The sequence below is a fragment of the Mesoplodon bidens genome (genome assembly GCF_964165515.1).
Source record: "Mesoplodon bidens genome assembly, chromosome: 13".
Taxonomy (NCBI): domain Eukaryota; kingdom Metazoa; phylum Chordata; class Mammalia; order Artiodactyla; family Ziphiidae; genus Mesoplodon; species Mesoplodon bidens.
The window spans coordinates 82,149,539-82,174,801 of NC_138169.1; the positions used below are offsets into that span (position 1 = coordinate 82,149,539).

Below are 25,263 nucleotides of genomic sequence, written 5' to 3' on the forward strand. Positions count from 1 at the left end.
TTGTAGTTTTTTGAACTTAAAATAATCAGTTGGGTTTTTTTCATTATTTCTGTATTTTGTTTTCAAATTGCTAGGAAATAATTTTTCAGACTCATCTGAGTACTTCTCTGAGGATAATATATTATCTTTATTCCCAGTGAATGGAAAATGAATTTGAACATAGTATTTATTATATATTCTCAGTTTGATACTAGTTTTTGAAAAGCCATCTTTGTCAGGTGTACATAGTTATGATCATGTGAAAAGAACGTAAAAATATTAATAATCATCTTGTAAATCATCAGGATAATTATCATTTTTATACTTCTCGTGGTCCCCATGCTTTCTTCATTTCTGAATGTATGATTAGAATGAAAGAAGAATTCCAGCAGGCGTTATGGTCAAAACCATTAGTGTATTCTTGTTAGAGATAAAAAAAAGAAAAAGATATTCATGACATTCATCCCATCTCCTAACTGCAGGCAGGGCTCCCCCTGTGTGCTCTTAGAGTGACTCAAACTGTGTGTACTTAAAGGGAACGTGCTACTGTATTACTTTCTCATTCACTCAACAAATATTCGGTGTGCCAGGCACCTAACTCCAAGGGGAGAAAATGCCATCTAACTATGAACCTGAAAGTAGAAGCTTCAGATCCAGTTTACCAAGTAAAGGGAATATACCATCCACACTTCTGGTCACCAAACATCTGTTCAGTTTTCTTCCTAAACAAAAAATACATTCACCCCTTTCTAAAAGACACAGTCTCGGTGTCTCATCCAGTCGGATGCACGGTTGTTGCTGGAGGAAGTCCAGATGTGGCTTTTCATGGTAGAAACCTATGCTCCTCCTCACCGTGGCGGAGACAGAATAAATGCTGTGCAGAGGCCCCCTGCTGTGTGGCATGGGGTCTGGTACTTGACTATGTACCAGTTTTGTTCCCTAGAAGAGGGTCACCTGTCCTTTGTTACATGAAACCTGTGATTCCAGTCTCTGGGACTTTCCTGATTTCCTTTTCTCTGCCTTGACTTGACATCTGAAGTGAACATGGGCATGTATACCTTCTTTAGGAACTGAGACACTTTCTCAACAGCTTTCTGCCCTAGAAGCTCAAGGATGGTATACAAGCTCCAAAAGCCATTAACTTTTTCTAGGGCAGATTTCTGTTTCTGAATATGTAGCCATTTTTAATCTATTTGATTTTTACTTAGTTCCGTGTGCCAATAGTTATGCCCACATTTCTTTTCTAGAAACACTTCTCTTGAATTCTAGGCCTCCTGCAAGGTCTTCTTCAGACTTTGAGAGGTCACGTTTGATGGGAGAACCACCCCCTTGGTACCTTCCTCCTGAGCTCTTTCTCCTAATGAAGAGATACACTGGCCATCACACCCTTGGCTGGACCTTTACTCCAAGGAACTTTCAGCCATTCAGAGGTTTCAAGAAAGGATTATATAGCTCAAAGCCTTATTATTTTTATTTTTATTGGAGTTGACTTGGAGTTGAGAAGCAGCTGTCTTTTTCAGCCTTGAAAGGCTCTAATTATTTGCATATACTCTGCTTCCTTTAAATCCTTTTATGTGCAAACTGACCAATTATTTTCCTTATACCTTGTCAAATGCAACCTATAGCAACTAACACTTGCTGCTAATATTCTGTTTTTCAGTTCCTTTCCCTACTTCATGTTATTTTCTAACTCCTTCACCAAGTTACTGCAGGTGACATTTTAACCAAATATTTCACCACCTCCTAATATGCATCAGCATGCATCTGGTTACAGTTTCCTTATACCTTGCTGACTGACCACCAAGACAATGACACATTTTAAGTTTTTGTGATAGAATCACCCACTTCTCTTTCTGTTCCTTCTATTTTTTTTTAATTAGGAAACATGAGACATGTAACCATAGCATACAATCCTAAAATCTCAGTCCCTTGACCCAGCAAACGTTTTTTTTCCTTGCTTACCCTGTGAGTCTGTAGAATGGCTCCGTTCATCATGGACATCAGGAATCCAGACTGACGCAAGCACAGTTTCATTGTTTCCTTTCACCTCACTGCATCAATGGGAAGGGAGTGTAAAGAATTATACACCCAGCTATTACAACTTTCACACAGAAGTGTCACAAGGAATTTCTGCTCATAATTCATTGGTCAAACCAGTGACTAAACCAGATGTTACTAGTGCAAGGAAATGCCATCATGCTACAAGCCCTAAGGAGAAGAAACAAAAAATTGGGTGAATAGCACTCAAGACTGATATAGAGGGAGCAACTGGAGACAAAGAAACAGGTTAGGATGCTATTTTCTGTAGTCCAGGCAAGATATGATAATAAAATAAATATTAAACATAAAGAGGTTTAAAATGGGAAATAGAATGACAACATCTGTTTTGTGCATGAAGGTGTTTCAGGTGGATTAGATGTAGGGATGATTGTTATAGGAAGGTCCATGAAGTAGCTTTTGTCTCAGTTCAGCAGAGAGAAGGAAACAAAGAATGGTAGCAGTGGGAATGGGGAGAAGCGATTTGTGAGAAATATTTTAATGTTACATTTGACACTGTTGCCTCCATAAATAAGACTTCCTTGACCACACTGTCTAAAAGAGCCACCACAAATGCCTGACTCTGTCACTACCTTAATTAGTTCTTTCTGCTGCTTCATTGCCTGTTTCCATTAGAATGAACCAAGAAAGCAGAGACTTTATCCCCAGGATATTAAATGGTGCTTTGCACGTAATGGGGCTCAATATTTATTGATTGCATTGGATGATATGAGATGGAAAGTATGGAATGAGTTAAATGACAGAAGTCAAAGGCGACCCCAAGATTTGTGAGATTAAGAAACAACTGCCTTCTGATGAACCAGGATCTCTTTCCACAAAAGTCAAGGGGAAGAGATTCCTGTGCAGTCCACTGTCAGTGGGGCTGAGGTGACATTCTGTGCGCTCAGCAGGACAAGAACCCAGGGAGGCCTTGTCTGCAGTGAAGAGGAAATTTCTCACTGCCTTGGAATATGTCTGGCAATCTGAAAGCTCCAACTTCAGCAGGAGCCACCAGGAAGCCCCAGGAACTGTGCTGCCAGAAAGACCTCCCATCCCTTTCTCCGCTCGGCACTCACTGTATGTATTGCCGTACTGTCTGCATGGGGCCATTAGGACCAATTTCAAATGCCCTTTATCTCTGTCACGTCAGTTACCACGAGAAGCTCATTCTTCTTGGTCATCTCTCGTGTCCAGAATCACCATGGAGGCCTGTATATGGCACTGTAGTTCCTTCTCACACCCCTGCACAAATCCTGATAGATACCCTCTAAAATTCTTATCTCACTTTTCCCTCCACATCGCTTGTGCCACCTCGCTTCTATCTTTTACAAAAGACAAACAAAGCCTTCAGAAAAGAGTTGTCTATATTTACCTATATTCTGACTCCAATTTCTGTCTCTTCTCTCCTAGTTTTCCTTGTACCTGTTCAATCAGCCTTTTATTTCTATCAGTTAATCAAAAACTCTCCTTACTAAGGAAACGAATGCCCTCCACATTGGTGAATCTTGTAGTCAAATTTGGACCTCATTTTATTTGAGCTTTGCTGGTATTTAAAGCAGTTGGTCATATGATATCATTGTAGTTTTGATTTGCATTTCCTTGATGATTAATGTTGTTGAGTACCTTTTCATGTACCTGTTGGCCATTTGTATGTCTTCCGTGGAAAAATACCTGTTCAGGTCCTTTACCCATTTTTTAATTGGGCCATTTGTTTTTTTTACTATTAAGTTTTATGAGTTCCTTGTACATTGTGTATTTTAACCCCTTATCAGATATGTGGCTTGCAAATATTTTCTCCCATTCCATATGTTGCCTTTTCATTTAGTTGATGGTTTCCTTTGCTGTGAAGAAGCTTTTTTAGTTTAATGTAATCCCACTTGTTTATTTTTGTTTTGTTGCCTGTGCTTTTGGTATCGAATCGTAAAAATCAAGGAGCTTACTCTCTGTTTTCTTCTAAGAGTTTTATGATTTCAGGTCTTACATTCAAGTGATTAATCTATTTTGAGTTGATTTTTATGTATAGTGTAAGATAGGGGTGGAGTTTCATTCTTTTGCATGTGCATATCCAGTTTTCCCAACACCATTTATGAAAGAGATTTTTCTTTTTTCTTTGTGTATTTTTGGTGCCTTTTTAGAAAATTAATTGACCATGTATGCAATAGGCAAGAGATAACAAATGCTGGCCAGGATGTGGAGAAAAGAGAACCCTTGTACACTGTTGGTGGAATGTAAATTGGTGTACAGACTACACAGTTACTCAAGAAATTAAAATAGAACTATCATATGATCCAGTATTCCTACTTCTGGTTATATATCTAAAGAAAAAGAAATCATTATCTCAAAGAGATATCTTTACTCCCATGTTCATTACAGCATTATTCTCAAAAGCCAACATATAGAAAAATAAGTGTCCATCAGCAGATGAATGGATAAAGAAAATGTGGTACATACAAAATGGAATATTATTCAGCCTTTAAAAAGAAGAAAATCCTGCCATTTGTAAAAACATGGATGGACCTTGAGGGCATCATGGTAAATGAAATAATCCAGACAGAGAAAGACAAATACTGCATGGTATCACTTATATATGGACATTTTTTAAAAAGTTGAACTCATGGAAACAGAATAGAATGGTGGTTGTCAGGGGCTGTTGGGTAGAAGAAAGGAGGAGAGGTTGGTAAAACAAGGCAAGCCGGGAGGGCTACTCTTCGTTGCGGTGCGCAGGCTTCTTATTGTGGTGGCTTCTCTTGTGTGGAGCATGGGCTGTAGGCGTGAGGGCTTCAGTAGTTGTGGCATATGGGCTCAGCAGTTGTAGCTTGTGGGCTCTAGAACGCAGACTCAGTAGTTATGGTGCACGGGCATAGTTGCTCCGCGGCATGTGGGATCTTCCCAGACCAGGGCTTGAACCCGTATCCCCTGCATTGGCAGGAGGATTCTTAACCACTGCACCACCAGGGAAGTCCCTCTGTGTTCATCTTTAATCTCTCTCTTTCCCTCATGCTACAAATATTGCAAATATTGCAAACTTGCAAATATCATAGGTTTTCATGAATACATTCTAAATTTAACGGTTCTTATCACCACTATGCCCACTCTACTGGTCCATCGATTCAAGCCACCATTATTCTTTTGCCTGGTACCCATCGCCACTACTTCTCTCCTTTTTACTTCTTTTTTCATGACAGTTTTATTTTCTCACTTTGGTCAATGCCTCTTAGTAAGTTTTCATTTGAGACTGTTTTGTCTTAAGCATCTTATAATTTGTCATTTCAGAGTTAATTTTCTCTTTTTCTTTCATTTCTTTTCTAGATTCATTCCACTTTTCATTTCACCTATTTTTGTTGTTGTTGTTCATTTCCATTCTTAGTTTTTGAATTCCTAATTCAAACAGAATTTTTATATCCACAAATGCTTGTTTGAATGTGTTCATCTATTTTTGGAGTGCACACTTACAGTGTTCTTCTGCTTCATGTTATCATTTTGGGAGAATGGGGTGAGGTGAGAGGCAGTTTTCCTAAACTGATTTGAATTTGTGTGAATTTTCACGTCTTGAACTTCTGCCATAGTTCTCCATGGACTTTTATTTCCTTTGTTGATTCTTTTGACATTGGGGTGTTTTTAAGAGTCCTAGTTTAATTCTGCCCTTTTCTGTCCTTTTAACAAGGTCCGGGTAGCATGGCAAGGGTTTGTTTGCTTTGGTGATGGGGAAGAGAGTGAATTCTCTGAAATGTGGCATCCCTTTGTCTTACAGGATCCTAAATTTTCTACTTTTTCTTCTTTTCCCCTCCCCCACCCAGTTGCTGAAGGGTTCTTCTTCTTTTTTGCCTTTTTTTCTCACTTAAAGGCTGTGTAACTGGAAGACTCCACAAAAATCACTCTTGCCCCTCAAAACCCAGTGTGTCCCTTTAAATCGCATTTTCCTTTTATATGACATCCGGTCCTTTAGATCATGCATCCTTTTACATCCCTTCCCTATAGATCATGTCCTCTTCTACCCAGTCCTTTCTTTTTTTTTTTTTTTTTGTTTTTTTTTTTTGTTTTCAGTTATCAGTGTCATTGTTATTGGAGACCACACACACACCCGCCCCGATAAAATGAATATATAATTGTGTTGATGTCATTAGGAACCAAGATTTTCAATGTAAAACAAAAGAGACACAAATATAAAATGAAAGTAAAAGAAGCTTAGTGGTAGTGATTTTGAATTGGAAATAACAGTATAAACTCATGACTATTTTCCCCTTAAAATATATACATCTTAACTCTCTCCACTGGAAAGACCTAGAAGCAAAGAGCCACCCAATAGTAATTACTCTGAAAACTGGTAAAGGGAAAGAATTGAGGATTTATCCTCCCTCTCCTATACAGACTGAATTTCAAGGTAAACCAATAGCTGATAGGGGAAAGTTTTTTTTTTTACTTTTTATTTTATATTGGAGTATAGCCGATCCTTTCTTAGTATCTTAAGATTCAAGCTGCATCTCATCTTTCTGGTGATTGCTCCAACTCTCCTCAGTCGTCGTTGCCAGCATCCCTCCTCAACCCCCTGCTGTTTTTTTTTTTGGCTAGCTCTTGGCAGTTCCTGCATTCTCTGTTTTGAGACTCCCTGACCCCAGTGTTAACCAGGAAGTCTTTCCTAATTATTTTACTTCTTAAGCTTCAAGCAGATTTAATCACATCATGTTCCATCTATATCTGTATACCTTACTAATTTTTCATGGATCACAACCCATTAAATTAATTTGCTTGCTTGGAGGTTTTCTTGGTAGAGAGGAAGAGACTAATTGGCCTTTGTGTTTGTTTTGGTGTTCTGTTTCTGACATAAAAAAGTGCCCTACACACAGCAGCTTAAACCAACACAAATTTATCATCTTACAGTTCTAAAGGACAGAAGTCCAACACTAGTCTAACCAGGCGAAAACTAAAGTGTCGGCAAGGCTGTGTTCCTTTCTGGAAGCTTTGAGGATAATACACTCCCAGGCTCATTGGGGTTGTTGGCCAAATTCAATTCCATACTCTGAGCAATTGTCAAAGGTTTTTGTAATAAATTTGGCCCTGTATAGAGAAACAATTTCAGAGCTCTGTGTGGTTTCAGGCACAGTCTTCGATTTCTAACCACGGCACCGGCAACACTTCCATATTCCAACACAGAGCTCTCCTCTTTCGTGTTTTCCTTTCTACTCCCAAGTACCTCACGATTGCTGCGTAGAAAGGAATTGCTTTTAGGCCTTATGAGAACATGATTAAGAGCTCTTGATGGTGCCTCTTTCTCAAAAAGTTCCCTGCTTCACAAAAGTTCCTATGAGAAGCTTAGGCACGCACATCAAGTTTTCAGTTGGTGTCTATTAAGAATTCCACAGATTGGAAAGTGTTCCTCCTAGGGCTGGTTTTCTATCACAAATGCACTCACTCTGGAGCTGACCTTCAGCGTTAGTGCAAAGGACCCCTTTCTACCTTGCTTTCTTGTAATGTTTTGACATCATTTTCCCATCATTCTCAGGCTATTTGCAAGTGTTCATTTGTGTTCTTTCTTATTTTCTCTGATTTGCTTTAAGCTCTGTGTCATTGACTAACCTCCATATTGAAGCATTTTGCAGCAAATTCTTGTCAGGCTAAAAAGCAGCACATTCGATGGTTCTGTCATTTTTTGCTGTTTGTCACTTGTTACTTTGGAAGACAGACGGGAGCGATTTTCTCTTTGGCCACATCTGAAAGCCTCGCCTCACTCCTCTAATTCACAAAAGGAGAGAATGGCAGAATAAGACATGCTATATTGAATCCAAAAATGTGATGTATCAATCCGTTAAATTAAGGAAAATAAGTTATGATTATGTGCATAAAAGATCAAATAAACTTAGGTAACTCATTTCCTTGGCTCAAAGTTGACCTTTTCTAAGATTCCATTTCCATATCGCTATAGAAAATAAAAATCTTGTCAAGTGTTTATCATATATAGGATCAAAAGGAATATATACAAGTCTTCCATTTTGGCATAAATACCACTAATGAGGCTAAAAGAAAAAGACAGCTTATTAAAATAAGAAACCTTTCGAATGTGAGATATTTTAGAATTACTGAAGTTTGATAGAGAATCATATTTGAAATTTCTCTCTTCCCCTTCCTAATCAAAGATCTGTTTTATCTAGACGAGCCAGCTGTGAAGAGTAGAAGTTATAATCTCCACTTAAAATGGGGATGAATAAAGACTTCAAAACATCCAGCAAGTGACTACTTCCCAAATTATTTTCATTTGGTTCTAGAATGTGTATTAATTTCCAGGAATCAATGCAAATCACATCTACTTACTTGTTCCACATTTATTTATTAGTTTCCATATCCAGGTGCTGCACTGGCTCTAGACTGACTAAATCAATGTCTCCCTGACTCTAGTATCAGAATATAGTTGGGAAAGGCAGACAAATAACTCAGGGATATAGGGACTATGATCGAAGTATAGACAGAGTGAAATGGAAATGTAGAGGAAAGATGTCAAATCCAAACTTGGGCCTGAAGGAACTAAACAAAGAAGGGCGTATTTGAAACAAGTTTTAAAGGATTATTAGGTGTGAGGGAATGTGGAAAGGAGCAAATTAAGGCACCTCAGGGACAGGAAATAAACATGCCTCTTACTTAGAAAAGAAAACTAAATGTTCCACATCTCAGAACTGATCAACCCTACCCATCTGACTTTAACAGACAGGGCTCTTTCCTGTGAGCTAAACACTCTTCCCGTCTTTGCTGAAGCATGCAGTTAGGGTTTAACTGGTCTCTTGTCTTCCTACGCCAGAAAAAGTAAGAGAAAAAGAAAAGTCCATAACATATCAACAAGGCCAGTTAAATAAGAAGTAGGTGCCAATTTTCAAGAATGAAAAAAATGTCATCAAAATATAGTATATTTTAATAGCTCTATAAATTTCAAATGACAATAAGAGATCTTTGTAGCAATAGTCTACATCGGGAGATATTTTTCTTCACTTCCCAGCAAATACTGAAGTATTTAAGACTTCAGTAAATATAAAAACAACATTTGTCACCAAATCATAGCAAATCTGCCCAGCAAATAAGAATTACATACACTTAAGAATTCCTGGTTTTGCTGATGACAAAACGGTATTATCTTACCTACATTTTGCTAAGATTATTAATAAAAGCCAAATCCAGTGAGGACTAAATACAAAAATTTATTATTTCCACACAAAACTAGTCTTGACTGTATCTTACAGCAAATTACCATGAAACTGATTCAGTGCCATTTTTAATTCTGCTATATGATTTTAGCTGATAGCCTATTTTCTGTAGATGTGATGACCCTTTTTCACTGTTTTCAAATATAGCTCCTTTTGGATCATTTAACTTTCAAGTCGTTATCCTAAGGCCTAAATTTAGTGAAAGTAATAAAGCTTAAATTTAATCATTTATTCAACAGGCATTCTTAAGAGTCTGCTATGTAAAGATCTCTTCTTATTCAGAGGAATTTAGCCATAATTCTGCAAATTCTCCCTAGAATTCTGCAAAGAAGTGATGGAAAGAAACTCGGGAGCAGCCGTCCATCTTTGACTGTATCTCTACTTAGCAGGGTCCCTGATCATCATTTTCCCTACAGTCTCATTATTTAGTTTAGTCTCTCTTCTCTATTTGTCTTGTTATTCCCAAACATCTTTCAGGGTTTTTTTCTTTTGGAAGTTACCAAATTTGTTCATTTAACTAATCCTATACATAATGAAAACATTATTTGGGTTTCTGTTCTAGAGAAAAGTTATTGACCTGAATTAGGAATTTGAGCATAGCTGCAAGCTATCCAAAAAAGACATCTAAGTGAGAAAGCACTTCCACCATAAAGAGAAAAACGTAGAAAATGTTGCAGAACATTTTATGCCTTTATTCCTCCATAAAGAAATTGAATTATTTACACATTATGTGTAGACCAAGGTAGACGCTTGAAAGATAAAAGACAAAAGGCACTGAAATTATGGAAAAATAAATATTTTAAAATACAGTGGGTTTATTAGATTATTGCATTCGTATTTAATCTCCTCAGTTCTGTGAACATAGAAAATGGAAAGGTGAAAGATGTAAGGTAATTCAGAGAAAAACACTAGTTAAATAATGATGGGACAAAGTAAATTAACATGCAATAAAAGATATTAAAGGACTTCAATACATGGAGTTTGCCTAAGAAAAGAGCAAAGGAAAAGCACAGCTATAATTATTTGTAAGGTGACCGTCAAAAACAGATTTTAAGCAACAAAGCCTTGTATAATAAACAAATCCAGCTTGTCTGCAGCAAAACTGTTAGATCAAGTATGCAGACTACAAAGGTTAGTACTTTTGAGGTGAAGGTTTGGGGCTGATCTACCTGAACTAAATACTACAAAACCGGGAAGAGGACGGACAGAGTGCTGACTGCTTCTCAGACTTTACTCCTTGAACTCAGCGCCGTCCCTTGCTGGTCACAGGGTGTCACTGTCGCTGTCCTGGATGTGCCTCTCCATCTCAGCCCCGACCACCCTCCTCAGTGCGGCCTGGTTCCTCCAGCACATTCACACAGAGACACGTAACGCCCCGTCATACTCTCACACAAATGCCTCACACACTCACATACTCATACACAGACCCGTGTACTCACAAACACACACACGCTCACAAATACTGTCACACACTGATGCGCTCTAACATACTCATATGCACACTGTCCCACGCTCACATACACTGATACACGCTCATAAGCTGATACACAGACACACACCCATACACACACTCACACACACTCCCTCTCCTTCCTGCTCGCCCTGCAGGTCCCTGATCAGGTTCCCTCTGAGCTGCTCAGCCTTTGTCCTGGTGCCCCAGCTCCTACCGGCTAAGCCACAGCCCTCCAGAGAACCACACACCAGACTCTCCTGCCCACCCACCTGACTCTAAGATTACTGAGAACAGAAACTGTGTTCTTCCATATCCTCTTAGCACAGTGCCTGGCTTATAGTGAGAAAATGTTTGTTAATAAAGAAATGAACCCTTGATGATTCTGATCTGATCTGATTCTTCTGAGCCGAATTGCAGGGATGTCTCTCTCTCTTTCTCTTTCTCCCTCTCTCTCTCTCCCTCTCCTTCTCTCTCTGTTTCTTTCTGAAATAGTTTATAATTCAGTCTTTAATGTGACTATATCTAGTCTAATTGTATTACTCTTGCTATTTCTCTTCATACATGCTGCTGTACTATTAAAATGCAGAAGCGGGGCTTCCCTGTTGGCGCAGTGGTTGAGAGTCCGCCTGCCGATGCAGGGGACGTGGGTTTGTGACCCGGTCCAAGAGGATCCCACATGCCGCGGAGCGGCTGGGCCTGTGAGCCATGGCCACTGAGCCTGCACGTCTGGAGCCTGTGCTCCGCCACGGGAGAGGCCACAACAGTGAGAGGCCCGCATACCGCAAAAAAAAAAAAAAGCAGGAGCGTTGCAATTCTCAAGATTGGCTGCAAAAACCATCTTTACCTGCTGGTGGAAGCCCAGGAGCCCCTCTCATTGCTGTGGAGGCAGCCCGCTGGCTCTGGTCCTTACAGAAATGCCAAGTTGAGTTCTACTCAAAATAGTCAGCTCGAGCTTCCTAGAAGCCCTTTACAGTGTGGTTGTTTTCTTTATCTCATTCAATCCTAGGACAAAAGAGTCACTAGGAGTGAGGGACATATTTCTTTAACCTCTGGGCATGCAGTGACTTAGTATTTAAAGGGAACGTTGTGACACAGGTGCTTTGTCATATTTCACTTTTAATTGCACCACACGTAGCAGAGCAGATATTCTTCTTTCCATCTATGGTGTCCTGGAAATACTCGCAGGTAGAGTCATGCAGATGAGATGTTAATTGCATGTGATTTCACTGATGATTGAAGGTCATGGAGTTCTGAGAAATAGTCAAAACATCAAAAGGTAAAAAGAAAAAATATAGCCATATTGTCTCCCTTAGCAAAAATATCAAGGATTTCTAGAGACATGGCATGGAAATTGGCTTAAGCTTTTGATCTGTTGTTAGAAAAGCTTTCAAAACTTTCATAAATTTTAGAAGTCAAAATTCATATATCTAATGAAAATTATTTTCAATATATGCTGTTGTTGCTTGTGTAAAATTTTTCTGTGAAGGCTGGCATTCCCTCACCAGAAGAAAAAACGTTTTTTTTTTTTTTTTTTAGAAAGCTGTGAGCCTCAGCAATGCCTTTTTATTGTATTAGAGGCCCTGGGATCAGAAGGGATTGTTTTCTGGGTTCATGAGGAAAAGCCCACCAGCCAGACAAGGAGCCAGGCCTGGCCCACATGAGAATCTGCTTTCTCCTTGGGCACATGCTGTGTCTGACACCACAGAGGACAATCCCTGAAGGATGCAAACCATAGCTTTTGCAAGGAAAAATCACTTTTGTGATTTGAACATCGGAAGCGTTATTTTCGTCAGAATAGAACTCCGTGGGAGACTGCGTGTTCTTTTTCTTTATTTTCTAACAACATTCTATGGTCTTGATAAAACTAAGGAAAAGTGACAAATACGGCTTGACATCTCATTGATCAAACCCATTTTTGATGCTGAGGCGCTGTGACAGAGCACGGCGAGAAAGCATTCCCCAGGTTTGATGACGCTGGCTGTGGAGCAGAACCGTTGATACTCATATCCTCGGAGTCAAGAAAACGTGTCACAGATGACGTTTTTATGGGGAGTTCAAAACGCCAGGGCAAAGGCTGCAATGTCATCCACGGAGGGGGGCAAGAGGTTTGAAGGAAATCTATATTAAACTGCTCTAGTACAGACTTACGCTATGTGAAAAAGTCAGAAATTTCTCTGGATGAGTGTCAGTGGAAAGCTCTTATCCAATTTCTGTGCAGTGATTTGGGGGCTTGGCCCAAAATGTCTAACCTTTCGGACCTCTGCATATAAAAATAGTTAGAAGGCTTGGGTTCCAATTCTGTCTTGGTGCTGACCCATGATAGGATATGAGACCCAGTTATGACACTAATCCTTAGTCATCTCATGCACAGAGGGCTTATATTAGGATCAAATTCATCCATGATTGTGAAAGCGTTCGATACTACAAGATTTTGTGTAGGTGTAAGGTATTCAAAGGTTTCAAGCAAAGAAAAACCGCAAATATAGAGAAGTCGGCAAGTAATGGGAATAAAAAGAGAGTGATCTAATCAGTATCTTAGATAATTGGAGTATTCTAAAGGGGAAAGTTATTTTTAATATCCTCTCCCTAAATTTTTTTAAGTGAGGATGGTCTACTTTTGAGATTTGTAAAAGGAAATCGATCACATTCTTCTGCTGATCTATGATCCACTGCAGTTCAGAATGACGGGGATCAGACCTTCAGTCTGCACAAATCCAAGTTACATTCAGGAGTGCAGTCATGTGTTTAATCTAGTTCGACATTTTTCAGCTATTCACTTATATATTTTTATTTTGTATTTAATTTTTCCAAGTAAATTCTTTCCTCAAATTAAATCAATCTAAATTATACTGGATAGTAAACAAATCTCAGTCTATTATTTATAAATAAGATAAAGTGCATTGGAATAACTTAAAATAACTTTAAAATACAGTGTTATAATGTCAAGGGAAACAATTGTGGAGATTGTTTTATTTCACTGCTTAAATATAGCTTTTTAGTTTTCTTAAGGTAGATTTTTTAATGCTCACCACTTACCTGGGAAACTGGTTCAGGAAACATTCTTTCTCCATCATTCCTATGTAGCCTTGCCTCACTTCCATGGCATGTGCTCATTTTCAGAGCTGGAGGCCGAGGAGTGGTGCAAGCATCTCTGCATGGAGTGTCTGGGGACCAGGCTGAATGACATCAGCCTCGGGGAGCCTGATCTCTTGGCGGCAGGAGTGCAGCGGGAACAGAATGGTGAGTGTGCGTCTCCATCCTTCCTTTCTTTTAAAGTGCACTGGGAGTTATAGAACTTTGAAAGTGGAAAGGACCTCAGAAATGTTTCAGACCAGTCCTAGGGAAAGTAAACTGATCAACCTCAGCTGTTAAGGGACTTTCTCAAGACTGCATGCCAACTAGAAAAATACTAAGGTACAATCCAGGTCCCCTGCCTTCTTGCTCTGTGACATTATCATTTATCTCAATAAATAAGTTATATCAACAATAAGTTTATTCATTATAAAGAATCTAATTCCCGCATATACTTTAGAGAAGACCTGAAATTGTAATAACATCCAATGCCATCCAATGCTTTTTTAGGCTTATTTTGTTTAATAATCCTAAATTGATAAAAAGGGTTATATGTGCTTTTAATATATAGTAATTATTTAGTTAAAGAAGGTAGTATTTGATACATTTAAATGATGCTCTAAAAGTACATGGTACCATAAGGGAAATTGGCAGTCTTACACACACACACACACACACACACACAATCATGATCACTGAGACCCTTCAATGTTTAGCGTTAAAAGGAAAAACTTAGCTGGAAGGATTTCTTTTCCCCAGGAAGTACCTTCCACGTGGGTGAATTTCTCTCTTTGAGTCCAAGGCCATGGACATAGCCATTGCTCCAAGCTCTTCGAGTCTACATATACTTTCTTTAAAATGCTTCCTCAAGTCCAAATAATAACATCTTTCCTTTGTTTCTTTTGGCCATTGAGAACTAGCTAAAACTTTTTAAAAGAGTAATTTATACCATAGGACAACATGAAAGCCATAAATCTCGACAGAATATCTAAATTAAAGACTCTACTATTGCCAGCTCAAAAATCCCAGTGAATATGTGTTTACATGCTGCCTGGAAGAGAAGCACACATACACAAATTGGCACAATTTGTTACTTGCATTCCCCGATTTTGTCACTTCCTAATCAATAGACCTCCCCCGTAAACATGATAATTCCATTTTAAGTCTGCCCTGAAATAACTACCAGTAGTCTATAAAATCCTATGCTAAAGACTAAGAATGCTCTTTAGCTAACTTGAACCCTCTCCCTTGAGCCCCAGGATTGCTTTAGGGACACACCTGTTCTTTTTACTACATGTAGGGAAAATATTTGTTGTTTTAGCTAACTAAAGTATTTTTAAAAATAATATTATCTTTTAAAGCTGTCCTTCCATAGTTTTCAATCATAACACCTCTTAATATAAACAAATTCTTTAACTTCCTAATACATGTTTTAAGTCATTAATATGTTCAGATTGGAATCAATCCTTTATGAAAGATTTGTCATCACAGATTTAGGTTTTTTCCTTAAGGCATTTTAGTGTTAAATTCTATAATTTCTTATTCATCAGAAACATTATTTTAATGTTTTACCAGTGATATGCTGGGATTTAGTTTGAAATTTCTCCTAAGAGATGAGATACACATGCATGTGTGGAGAATTGATGTAATAAATTACATTATGGTGGCTTGTGGTGATCTTGTGGTATCCCGTCATCAAGGGAAGACTCACTGCTCAGTCCTGACCACAGCATTTTTTTTCTGACATTCAAAATTGCTACTTCTCCTCTAGTGTTTTTCTGACTCTTCAAACAGCTTGGCCTTATTTACTCTGAGACTAGCAAAGAGTAAACATTTGTGCAATTAATTTTTAAATGTGTAATGTATGTTGCTAAGATAAAAGTGGCTATTGATTAAATTCTTTGCTATAATCATTTTTCATCTAGTGCTGTCGGCTGCTTTCCTATTGATTCAGAATCCCACATAGTATAGGTGAAAATAAGGGAACACAAGTACACACACACACACACAAACTTATTCTTAGACTTCAGATAACACTGCCACAAAAGAGTGCATACTAAGTAGACATTTGGAGCTTTAAATTCTTACAACTTGCAGAATCTTCACATCTTTCAGTTGTATTTAAGATAGCCTGTGCTGACCTTAGAAAATATTAATGTAAGGTGTTAAAATCATAGTTATTTAGAAAGGAGTCACAATACATAATACCAATTCTAGAAAACAAATGTTTCATGTTAATCATTAATAGCAGAAGTAAGCATCACAACCAAGAAGCGAGTCACTTGTGGGAAGTTCCTGCTGTTACAGTTGGAAGTAGACTCAAGGATATGTCCATTTTGCTATTGATACAAGAGATCATTATCCAAAACAAAATGGAAAAATAACCTCAGACTTTGCCGTCTGGTTAATGCAGAGTCAGATTTGAGGGTTTAGTTTTTTTCAGAACCAAGAGTCCCTGCTTATGAATGGTCTAGAATTGGCATGAATTCCTACTTTTAGCCTAAGAATGTGTGTATAACCTTTCTGCAGAAGCAAAGCAGTATTCCAGTGTTGTTTCTAAATTATTTACTTAGGTTGCCATAGTAACCATGCTCCCTACATTCCACTCAGAGTCCCTTTTATGTCACTCACTCATTCATTCTTCACCCATCAAACATTTTTGAGGCTATGCTATGCAAGAACTAAGCTGAGGAAATGTAGAATTATATAAAATAGGGCCATTACTTTTAAAAAGCTCACAGAACAGTGAGGGAGACAAACCTACAAACAAGGTGTATTGATCAATGTTTTCTAAAATAATGCTGTGTTCTTGATCACACAAAATCTCAATAGCACAGATCTGGAAGTGTGTCTTTATCATTCATGCATAGGTGGGTTGGCTAGGGTTCATTGGATTTAGGCTGAGTAATGCTGAGATTGGCTCCAAGCTGCACATGATGTCTACATCTCTTCCATGTATATCTCTTCCTCCTGATGCTAATGGCTACCTAAGGCATGTTCCCAAAACAAAAACATTAGGGCAAGAGATCAAGCCCAAACTTGCAACATAATTTAAGTCTCTGCATTTGTCATGTCCACTGACATTCATTGACCAAAGCAAATCCTATGGCCAAGCCCAAAGTCAAGGGGTACAAAAGTACACCCCACCTGTGAGGCCATGACATGAGTTAGAAAGTCTGATCTAATGTGGAGAGGAAGTGAAGAATTGAGATAAATGATACAATCTACATGCTAAAATAAAATTAGAAGTGCTATGGTATAGGTATGATCAGTTCTAATCAGAGCAGACTACCTTTAAAAAAAAACGTATTTTTTATTCCTCTAAATAAGCCTTCTCAATCAGGCAGGAAGTCTGAAATTCTTAATGTCCATCAGTAATTAAAGCCAGTATTAGCAGGCCTTTATTCGTTTGGAAAATGGCCAGTTAATGACAAAACAATAACACCCGTAACAGTAAAACTTTCTCTATTTGAAGGGTCTTTTCCCCAGTTTTTCAAAAATGATTTGGGGTAAGCCATATTCATACGTATACACATACTTTATGACTAGTCATGAAAGAGTGTTCCAGGTTATTATTATTTTTTTTTGTCCCTGGGATAACACTCAGCAAAACCAACTTTTGCATGGGGAGAAGAAATTTCACATACCTATGTTTGAGCTTCCAAATGCCATCCACACACTCCTGTATTTCCCAAAGTGAGTTCCAGGACATACTGTTCCTACTACTACTATATGCCTTCTGCAGTGAGGGAATCAGCAGAGTGAATGTAATATTATATAACACTATTGTGAGTTAGATTGTGTTCCCCTCCAAAATAAGAGATGTCAAAGTCCTAACCCTCAGGATGTGACCTTATTGGGAATAGGATCTTTACAGAGAACCAAGTGTAAACAAAGTCATTAGAAAGAGCCCTAATCCGATATGACATGTGATACGTCCTTATAAAGAGGGGAAATTTGGACACAGAGATGGATGATGTGAAGAGGCACGGAGAGGAGACGGCCATGTAACTTGCGTGGTGCATCTACCAGCCAAGGAAGGCCAAGGATTGCCGGCAAACCCCAGGAGTTAGAAGAGACAGGGAGGATTCTCCCTCTAAAGCCTTCAGAGAGAACCTAGCCCGGCCAACGCCTTGATTTCAGACTCCTAGCCTCCAGAACTATGAGATAATACATTTCTGTTGCCTTGAGCCACCCAGTTTTTTGGTACTTTGTAACAGCAGCCCTAGGAAATTAATACCAACCCTATATGATGGTCACCATATGCATGGGCAGAATACAGCTGTTGAGAAGTACTAGAATAAAGATCTTTTTTAACTCTGTATAATGCGGCATTTCCCATACTCATTTTACCTATCTGTCTTTTTCTACGCATAACCCCCGTTCATAGCTTGTGGATATTCATATCTGTTCCATGAAACAGGTTGGAAGAAGCCAGTATAACCAGTGGAGGTGCTTATCTACAGGGAAAGCTGAAAGATGATGGTGATGGGAGCAGCCATCCTGGCAAGAATAAGATGATACTCATGGATGTAACACAAAGTCCTGAGTGGGCCCTAAATATGTGCCTTCTCACCTTATCTTGTATTGCTAATTCCATTCTTTGATTGCTGTCGACATTGCATATAATCAATAAACTAGGTCAAAACACCACTTTTCCCATTTGGTCCTCAGTATGCACTACAGTGGAATCAAGACCAATGCCAAATATATTTCTACCTCTCTTTGAAAGAGATGATTCAAGGAAAGCAAGGGTGTTTTGTAGTGCTTCCCTCCCTACACTGCCAAATCTAAGTGATCCATTGTCTAACTCTGGCCATATCGTTACAAAGTGAGATGCATACTGGGAGAAATATCTTGAAGCACCAAAGGACCTGTCCTCTTTCCTTTGCCCTGGAAACATGCTCTATACAAACACAATGATAACAAAAATGCAAATTTCAGAAACATTTGTAATTATGTGAAAGGAGAAGCTTCTGGGGAGAATACTGAGTCCAGAATTACTGGTATCTCCCAACTACAGGCAAAAAGAGGGACTTTGAAAATAAGGTAATGCCTTGCCCTTACCCTTTCCCTGGGAGTTTGAGTGGACACAGACACATGCTTCTATCTCCTCATGTAAATTGGAGGCTACTACAAGAACAAAGACTAGAATTTGATTCTCTGCATGGAGTTTGATGACAAGCATAGGAAGAGATGGAGAGATGTGGTGGAGAGATGTCAGCAGAACCTAGCAAGGTGTAACAAGATAAAGCTACACCTCAACTGTCTCAAAACTGATATGGCATGGATGGGGTGCCCAGGCTTCCTGTTGGCCCCCACTGGACCCCAGATACTCTCTGAAAGCAGGACTTGCTGTGTCACAGGAAAGCAAGTGAAGTAACCCCATAGGGAGATGGGTACATACGAACCAGATAAGAGGACCATGTTTCCTCTGCTGACACCTGGGACTATATCAGTTCTGAGGGTTTTCAAATCAGCCTGGATGAAACGAGGAGGAAGCTCAAAGATTGAACTTTGACCAGAAACTGGGTTAAATGAGTCCTCATTTGACAGAAAACAAACACAAATATACACACACAAAAAGAGGAAAGAAAAGAAAACCTCAGTATACACTAATGAGATTTCTTTTTTTTTTCCTTTTGTAATGCTATGAATCTTATTTTATACATTTAAAAGCATAATTCTGAGAAGAATCCATGGCGTCACCAGACTGCTAATGTGGTTTGTGGCTCAAAAACAGTTAAGAACGCTGACCTCAAATTTGTCTCACTCTTCTGTGCTCTGTTAATTCAGAGCATTCATGTGGTCCATTATACTTTCATACCAAAGCTTGTTTAGATTCGGGTAGTACAAATTAGCTTCTCTAGGGCTTCTCTTCATGGACCTCCTGGATATTGTGAGTTCCCTTTGAGTAGGTAGGAATGTTTCCTACCATTCTTGTACTTGGCTTCTGCATTTCTTCTTTCACTCCAATTGTCTAATCCTGTGTTTCTACTGTATTAGACTCTCCATCCTTTTCACCGGCAGAATAAAACCTTATGTTTCTCCCCCTGGATATTTCAGTAAGTATCGAGTTTTTTGGACCCCAAACTCTGATTTCTTGAATGAGTTTTGCAACTTTCTGGCTCAGTCCGGGGAATTCCATTTCCTCTCCCTCCCACCAATATAAGCATTCAGGGGCCGAGATTTCATTTTTGATATACCCAACTTTTGGTGATCCATTTTGTTCCTGCTACAGTAAAACTATGGTGTCAAGCTTGAAAGTCAAACTTGTAACCTGACGAACATATGTTGCCAAACAAACTTAGTACATCATCAAGTTCTGTCCCACTTCTCATAAGCTCTGGGGCCATGGTCAAGAGACTGAAATGCTCTAAATCTCAGATTCCTGCTCTTTGGGATGATACTGATAGTACACGTCTCATAGGATTGTTGTAAGGATTAAATAAAATATAGCATGCAAAGCAAGTAGAACAGTGCCTAACAAGAAAGTCCATATTTCTCTGGAATATTGTGCATGTCTCTGTCACATTCACATCAAGTGTGTGTTAAACAAGAAAATTCTGGGCCCCCAGCCACACTCTAAAACAAACATCTCTGGGACGTGGGACCAGATATCTCTATTTTAATAACCCCAGGAACCTAACATGCACTAAAGTTTGAAAACTCAGGGTAATAAACTGTTGATTATAATCAGCTTCAAAACATCTACCAGTGATTTTAGGAATCTCTTGCAAAGTTTTCTTGCAAAGTTTCTTGCATTTCTTACAAAGTTTCAAAATTACTGACATAAATTTAATCACAACATCCTTGTAGTATCTTCTTAATACCTGTCTACACTGTAGTGATAGCTCCTTTTTTACTTCATATAGGTTATTTTTGGCTTTTTTTCCCGTAGTCAGCATCATCAGAGATTTACCTATTTATTAAACCTTTTTTTCAGTATGTTTTAAAATGTATTAATTTCTGCTCTCATTCACTATGACTAATCACTCAGTTGCTCCACAGTTTTGGATTTAATTACAGGTTCTTTTTCAAATCTTTTGAGGTGGATGTTTAGAGCATCAAATTTTAGCCTTTCACTTTAAATATATATTTTGCAAAGCTCTACATTTTTCTTTGAGCACAGTTTAAAATCCTAACTGTAGTAATAACAGTCCCAGAGCTCAGATTATGATATAATAAATGGTAAAATTGGAGGGAATAGTGTCGGGGGAAATGTTTTTTAATTTCCATCTGCCATAAAAGAAAAAATCAAAATATTATCTCTGATTATAGGCTTTGTAAATAAAATAAAATTTTGTATTACTTAACAGAGATTCAAATTACCCAGAGTAACTTAACAAAAAATAGAAAACCTAAAGAGCCCTATGTCCATTCAAGAAATTTAAATTAAAAAAAAAATTTTTTTAAAAAGAAATTTAAATTAAAATTATGCAACTTCCCATACACGAACTCCAGTCCCATAGAGTTGCACTCTTGAATTCTATTTAAAGAAGAAATAATATCAATCCTATGCAAAGTTTTTTGGAAAACAGAAGAGGAGGGATGATTTCACAATTCATTTTATGAAGCCACTATAAGCCAGATACTGAAACCAGAAAAAGTCAATGCAAGAAAATAAAATTCCAGACAGATATCTTTCATGCATATAAGTACAAAATCCTTTTAAAAATTAGAAAATGGAATATTAAAGTAGTACTTAACAAGATAATACACTCTGATCAATATTGGTATGTATGCCAGAAATGCAAAAAAAATCACAGAAATCAACCATTATGTGTCATTACATTAATAGGTCAAGGGAGAAGATCAAATGATCATTACAATTGATCCATAAAAAGCATTTGATAAAATACAATATGCATTTATGAAAACAACTCTCAAAAACCTAGGAATAGAAGGGACTTTCGGAAACTGATGGACATCAATGTAAAACCTTCAGAAAATAGAATTCTTGAAGGTAAAATATTGAATGCTTTCCTCGTGAGAAAAGGGAAAAGATATCCTCTCTCACCACTTCTATTCAATGTTGTACTTACTCTACTTAAGGTCCTAATTTGTGTGATATGACAAGAAAAAAAACTAAAATTGTGAAAATTAGTAAGAAAATAAGAGGTTAAGATAGTGTACCTTGAAAACGCTAAGGAATCTATGAGAAAACAACTACAACTACCTGAATTCAGTGATGTTGCAGGATAAAAAGTTAATATGTATGTATTTATATGTATATATGTGTGTATAAATATTATATAGATATAACTTATCTATATAACTATAACATTTACACACATATATATCACATATATATTATCAGTGAACAATTACAAATATGATAGTATCATTTATAATACCATTTTAAAAAATCACATACTCAGAGATAAAATCGGCAAAGACCTCTACCGTGAAAACTAAATACTGCCGAGAGAAATGAAAAGACATCTAAATAAATGTAGTGATAAGCCATTCATGATTGGAATAGTCAATACTGTTAAGATGTCAGTTCTCCTTACAGTAACCTATTGATTCAACACAATTCCAATAAAAATCCTGAAAGCCAGGCATTTTTTTCTAGAACTTGACAAGTTAATTTTAAAGTGTATTTGGAAGGCAAAGGACCAACACTAGCCAAATTATCTCAAAAAGGAAGAACCAAGTTGGAATGTGTACCCTTCCTAATTTCTGGACTTATTATAAGTGACAGTAATCAGGACAGGATAGACAAATAGGTCAGTGGAACAGAACAGAAAGAAAATGATCCACATATATGGATCAGTAATTTTTGACAAGGGCACCAAAGCCCTTTTTCATAAGCTTATTGGTCATTTTGATGAGAAAAGGAATACTTATTTAATAAATAGTTTTAGACTGACTGGATATCTATATAGGAAACAATGAACCTTAACCCCTACCTCACACCATACTCAAACATCAATTTAAGGTGGATGCAAATTTAGGGTAGGCTAAGATTTCTTATATAAAACACTGAAAAAAGACTGTAAAAAGAAATAATTCGGGCTTCATCAAAATTCAAACTTATGCTCCTCAAAAAACACCATCAAAAAAAGTTAAAGGGAAATAAATAAAAAATAAAAATGGAATGCCACAAACTGGAAATAAATTAGTGCCGTGCTGAGCTTCTGGCTCACAGGAGACTAGTAAAATAGGCAAAAATAACCTACAGTGTTAGAAATCAGATCAGTAGTTGCTTCTGGGGGCCATGGGCAGCTGGAAAATAGCATAAGGGAACTTTCTGAGGTGACAGAAAAGTTGTGTCTTGTGCATTTGTCAAAACTGAATAAACATAAATAAGATATGAACATTTCATTGTGCTTCAATATACCAGTTACTGTAAAAAATAAAATGCTAAAACTGCTATGAGCGGGTAATATAATATTTAACCTTTCAGTAACAAAGGACTTATTAGAAAAATTAAAACTATTTTCCATTTTATGGCCATAAATACTATAAACAAAATTAAGGAAACCTGAGATGAAGTCTTTGTCATAAACATGGTAGGAAAAATTTGTAGTATATAGAATTCTTAAAATCAACAGAGAAATAGTAAACCTAGTTTAAAAATCTGGAAGAGGACATTTATGTAAAATGAATATATAAAATATGTTTTTTAATTGGAATATGGATTGGTAAGGAATTTCTGGAAAGCAATTTGGCAGTGTGTGGTTCTTAAAAGAGTTTATGGCATTTAATCCAATAATTCAGATCTTAGTACCCAATGTAATTTAATCAAGGGTATTAAAATGATCCAAAATGTATATATAAGAATAAAGTAAACCCTATGACTCAATATAAAATGAGTGAATTTTTAGCAAATTAAGCTGAAAGTTGGTTATTTTCTTATAGCCTAATTTATATCAGATAAGTTGACTTAACTTCAATATTCATCAAATAGATAATTATTAAATGAAATATGGCATAGCTATACAGTAGAATATTATGCAATCATTAAAATTATATCCCCAAGGAATCCTTAATAGCACCTGAAAATTTTATACTATAGTAAAGGCAATATAAAGGGTTCAGTACTTTATATTCTGTATGATAATAAGTACAATAGGGCTTCCCTGGTGGCGCAGTCGTTGAGAGTCCGCCTGCCGATGCAGGGGACACGGGTTCGTGCCCCGGTCTGGGAAGAGCCCACATGCCGCAGAGCGGCTAGGCCCGTGAGCCATTGCCGCTGAACCTGCACGTCCGGAGCCTGCGCTCCGCAACAGGAGAGGCCACAACAGTGGGAGGCCCGCATACCGAAAAAAAAAAAAAAAGTACAATGTATGTGAATGTGTTTGTATATTAAGATACACATTACTTTAACAGATTATCTCTATACAGTATAATAGCAGTTGAATTTTTAATGATTTTCTGTATTTACTACAATGAACATGATTTACTTGGAAATGCAGATAAAATGCTGTCAACAGTAATTTTTTTGTAAAAAAATAAATTAGTTCCTGGGGGATTAAAAGATATTACTGGGTTTTTTTTAACATGCTGCCATTTGATATAAGAATTGCAAGGATTCCAATTCACAGTGTCCATTGAGCAAATGGCACCTGGCAACTGCATTTATTGCTATTGCCACGTTATAATAAAATAAATTTTGACAAATTTCAGTACTCTGGTGGAAATGGAGTCACAATTTCTGAAGAGTTCCACAAATTTTGACACGCATAAATCATCTTTTGTTTCATTGCTGGCTTAATTGCATTATACAGATCTCAGGATGTGTCTAAATGTGCAAATATCTGCTTTCTCAGTGTGGCTCCATTTCTAAGGCTGCTGAAATTGAAGGCTGACCACTGCAATATCCCAATTTGGAGACAAGAATGTGAAGTTCAGAATGATCTTGAAATATCGCATTATTTTCTGAGTAGTATCTGGTTCTATTGAATTTTGTGGCACTTCATATGACCATTAAAAACAAAGCATATTGTATCAAACAATGGGGTGAACCTAAATTCGAAATTGAGATGAATACTCATTAATAAATTCCAACACTCCCAAGCATGCATTTAGTTTTTCAAACACCAGATTCTTGTGGACTTACTAATTAGTGGTTAATATTAGACCAATAACTCTGGTCCTTTGACTAAATAACATTTAGTAGACTGTTTATTAATTTAGTATTAATATTAAAATTTCATGTTTGGAATTGGTATGTAACAATTGTTAAATATAGAGCCTAGAGTGGGACTTTCTTGCTGTCTCAGAAATGTACTGCAGCCCCAGATTGGTGGATAATGGGTGAAAAGCACCATGAAATTCTAAAGAGCAGGCTGGAAGATTAATTGAGGAGGATTCTCTCATAGGAGAAGAGCAGAAAGGAGGAGGTCTGTCCCCCTCCAAGCACGATGAAGGGGGAAAGGCAAGAGAACCACTCATAGAATTTGGATTGTTCACCAGATGGGGAGGTTGATCTCTCACCCAGGCTGCCAGAGCTGTAGAATCATCTAGTCCTGACCAGGCTGGTTCCAGAGCAGTGTGCACGAGAGTATAGGGGACAACCTGAGTTTA

At 37.6% G+C, this 25,263-nt stretch overlaps 1 protein-coding gene across 2 annotated transcripts in view; it reads left to right on the forward strand.

The window, feature by feature from the left end:
- The window catches only part of DOK6 (docking protein 6), a 417,331-nt gene that overhangs the window by 242,759 nt on the left and 149,309 nt on the right, over window positions 1-25,263 (forward strand). For both annotated transcript variants that reach the window (XM_081252874.1, XM_081252873.1), the window contains exon 4: window positions 13,777-13,896. In XM_081252874.1, the coding sequence (XP_081109000.1) occupies window positions 13,777-13,896 (120 nt within the window). The remainder of the gene's footprint in view (window positions 1-13,776; window positions 13,897-25,263) is intronic.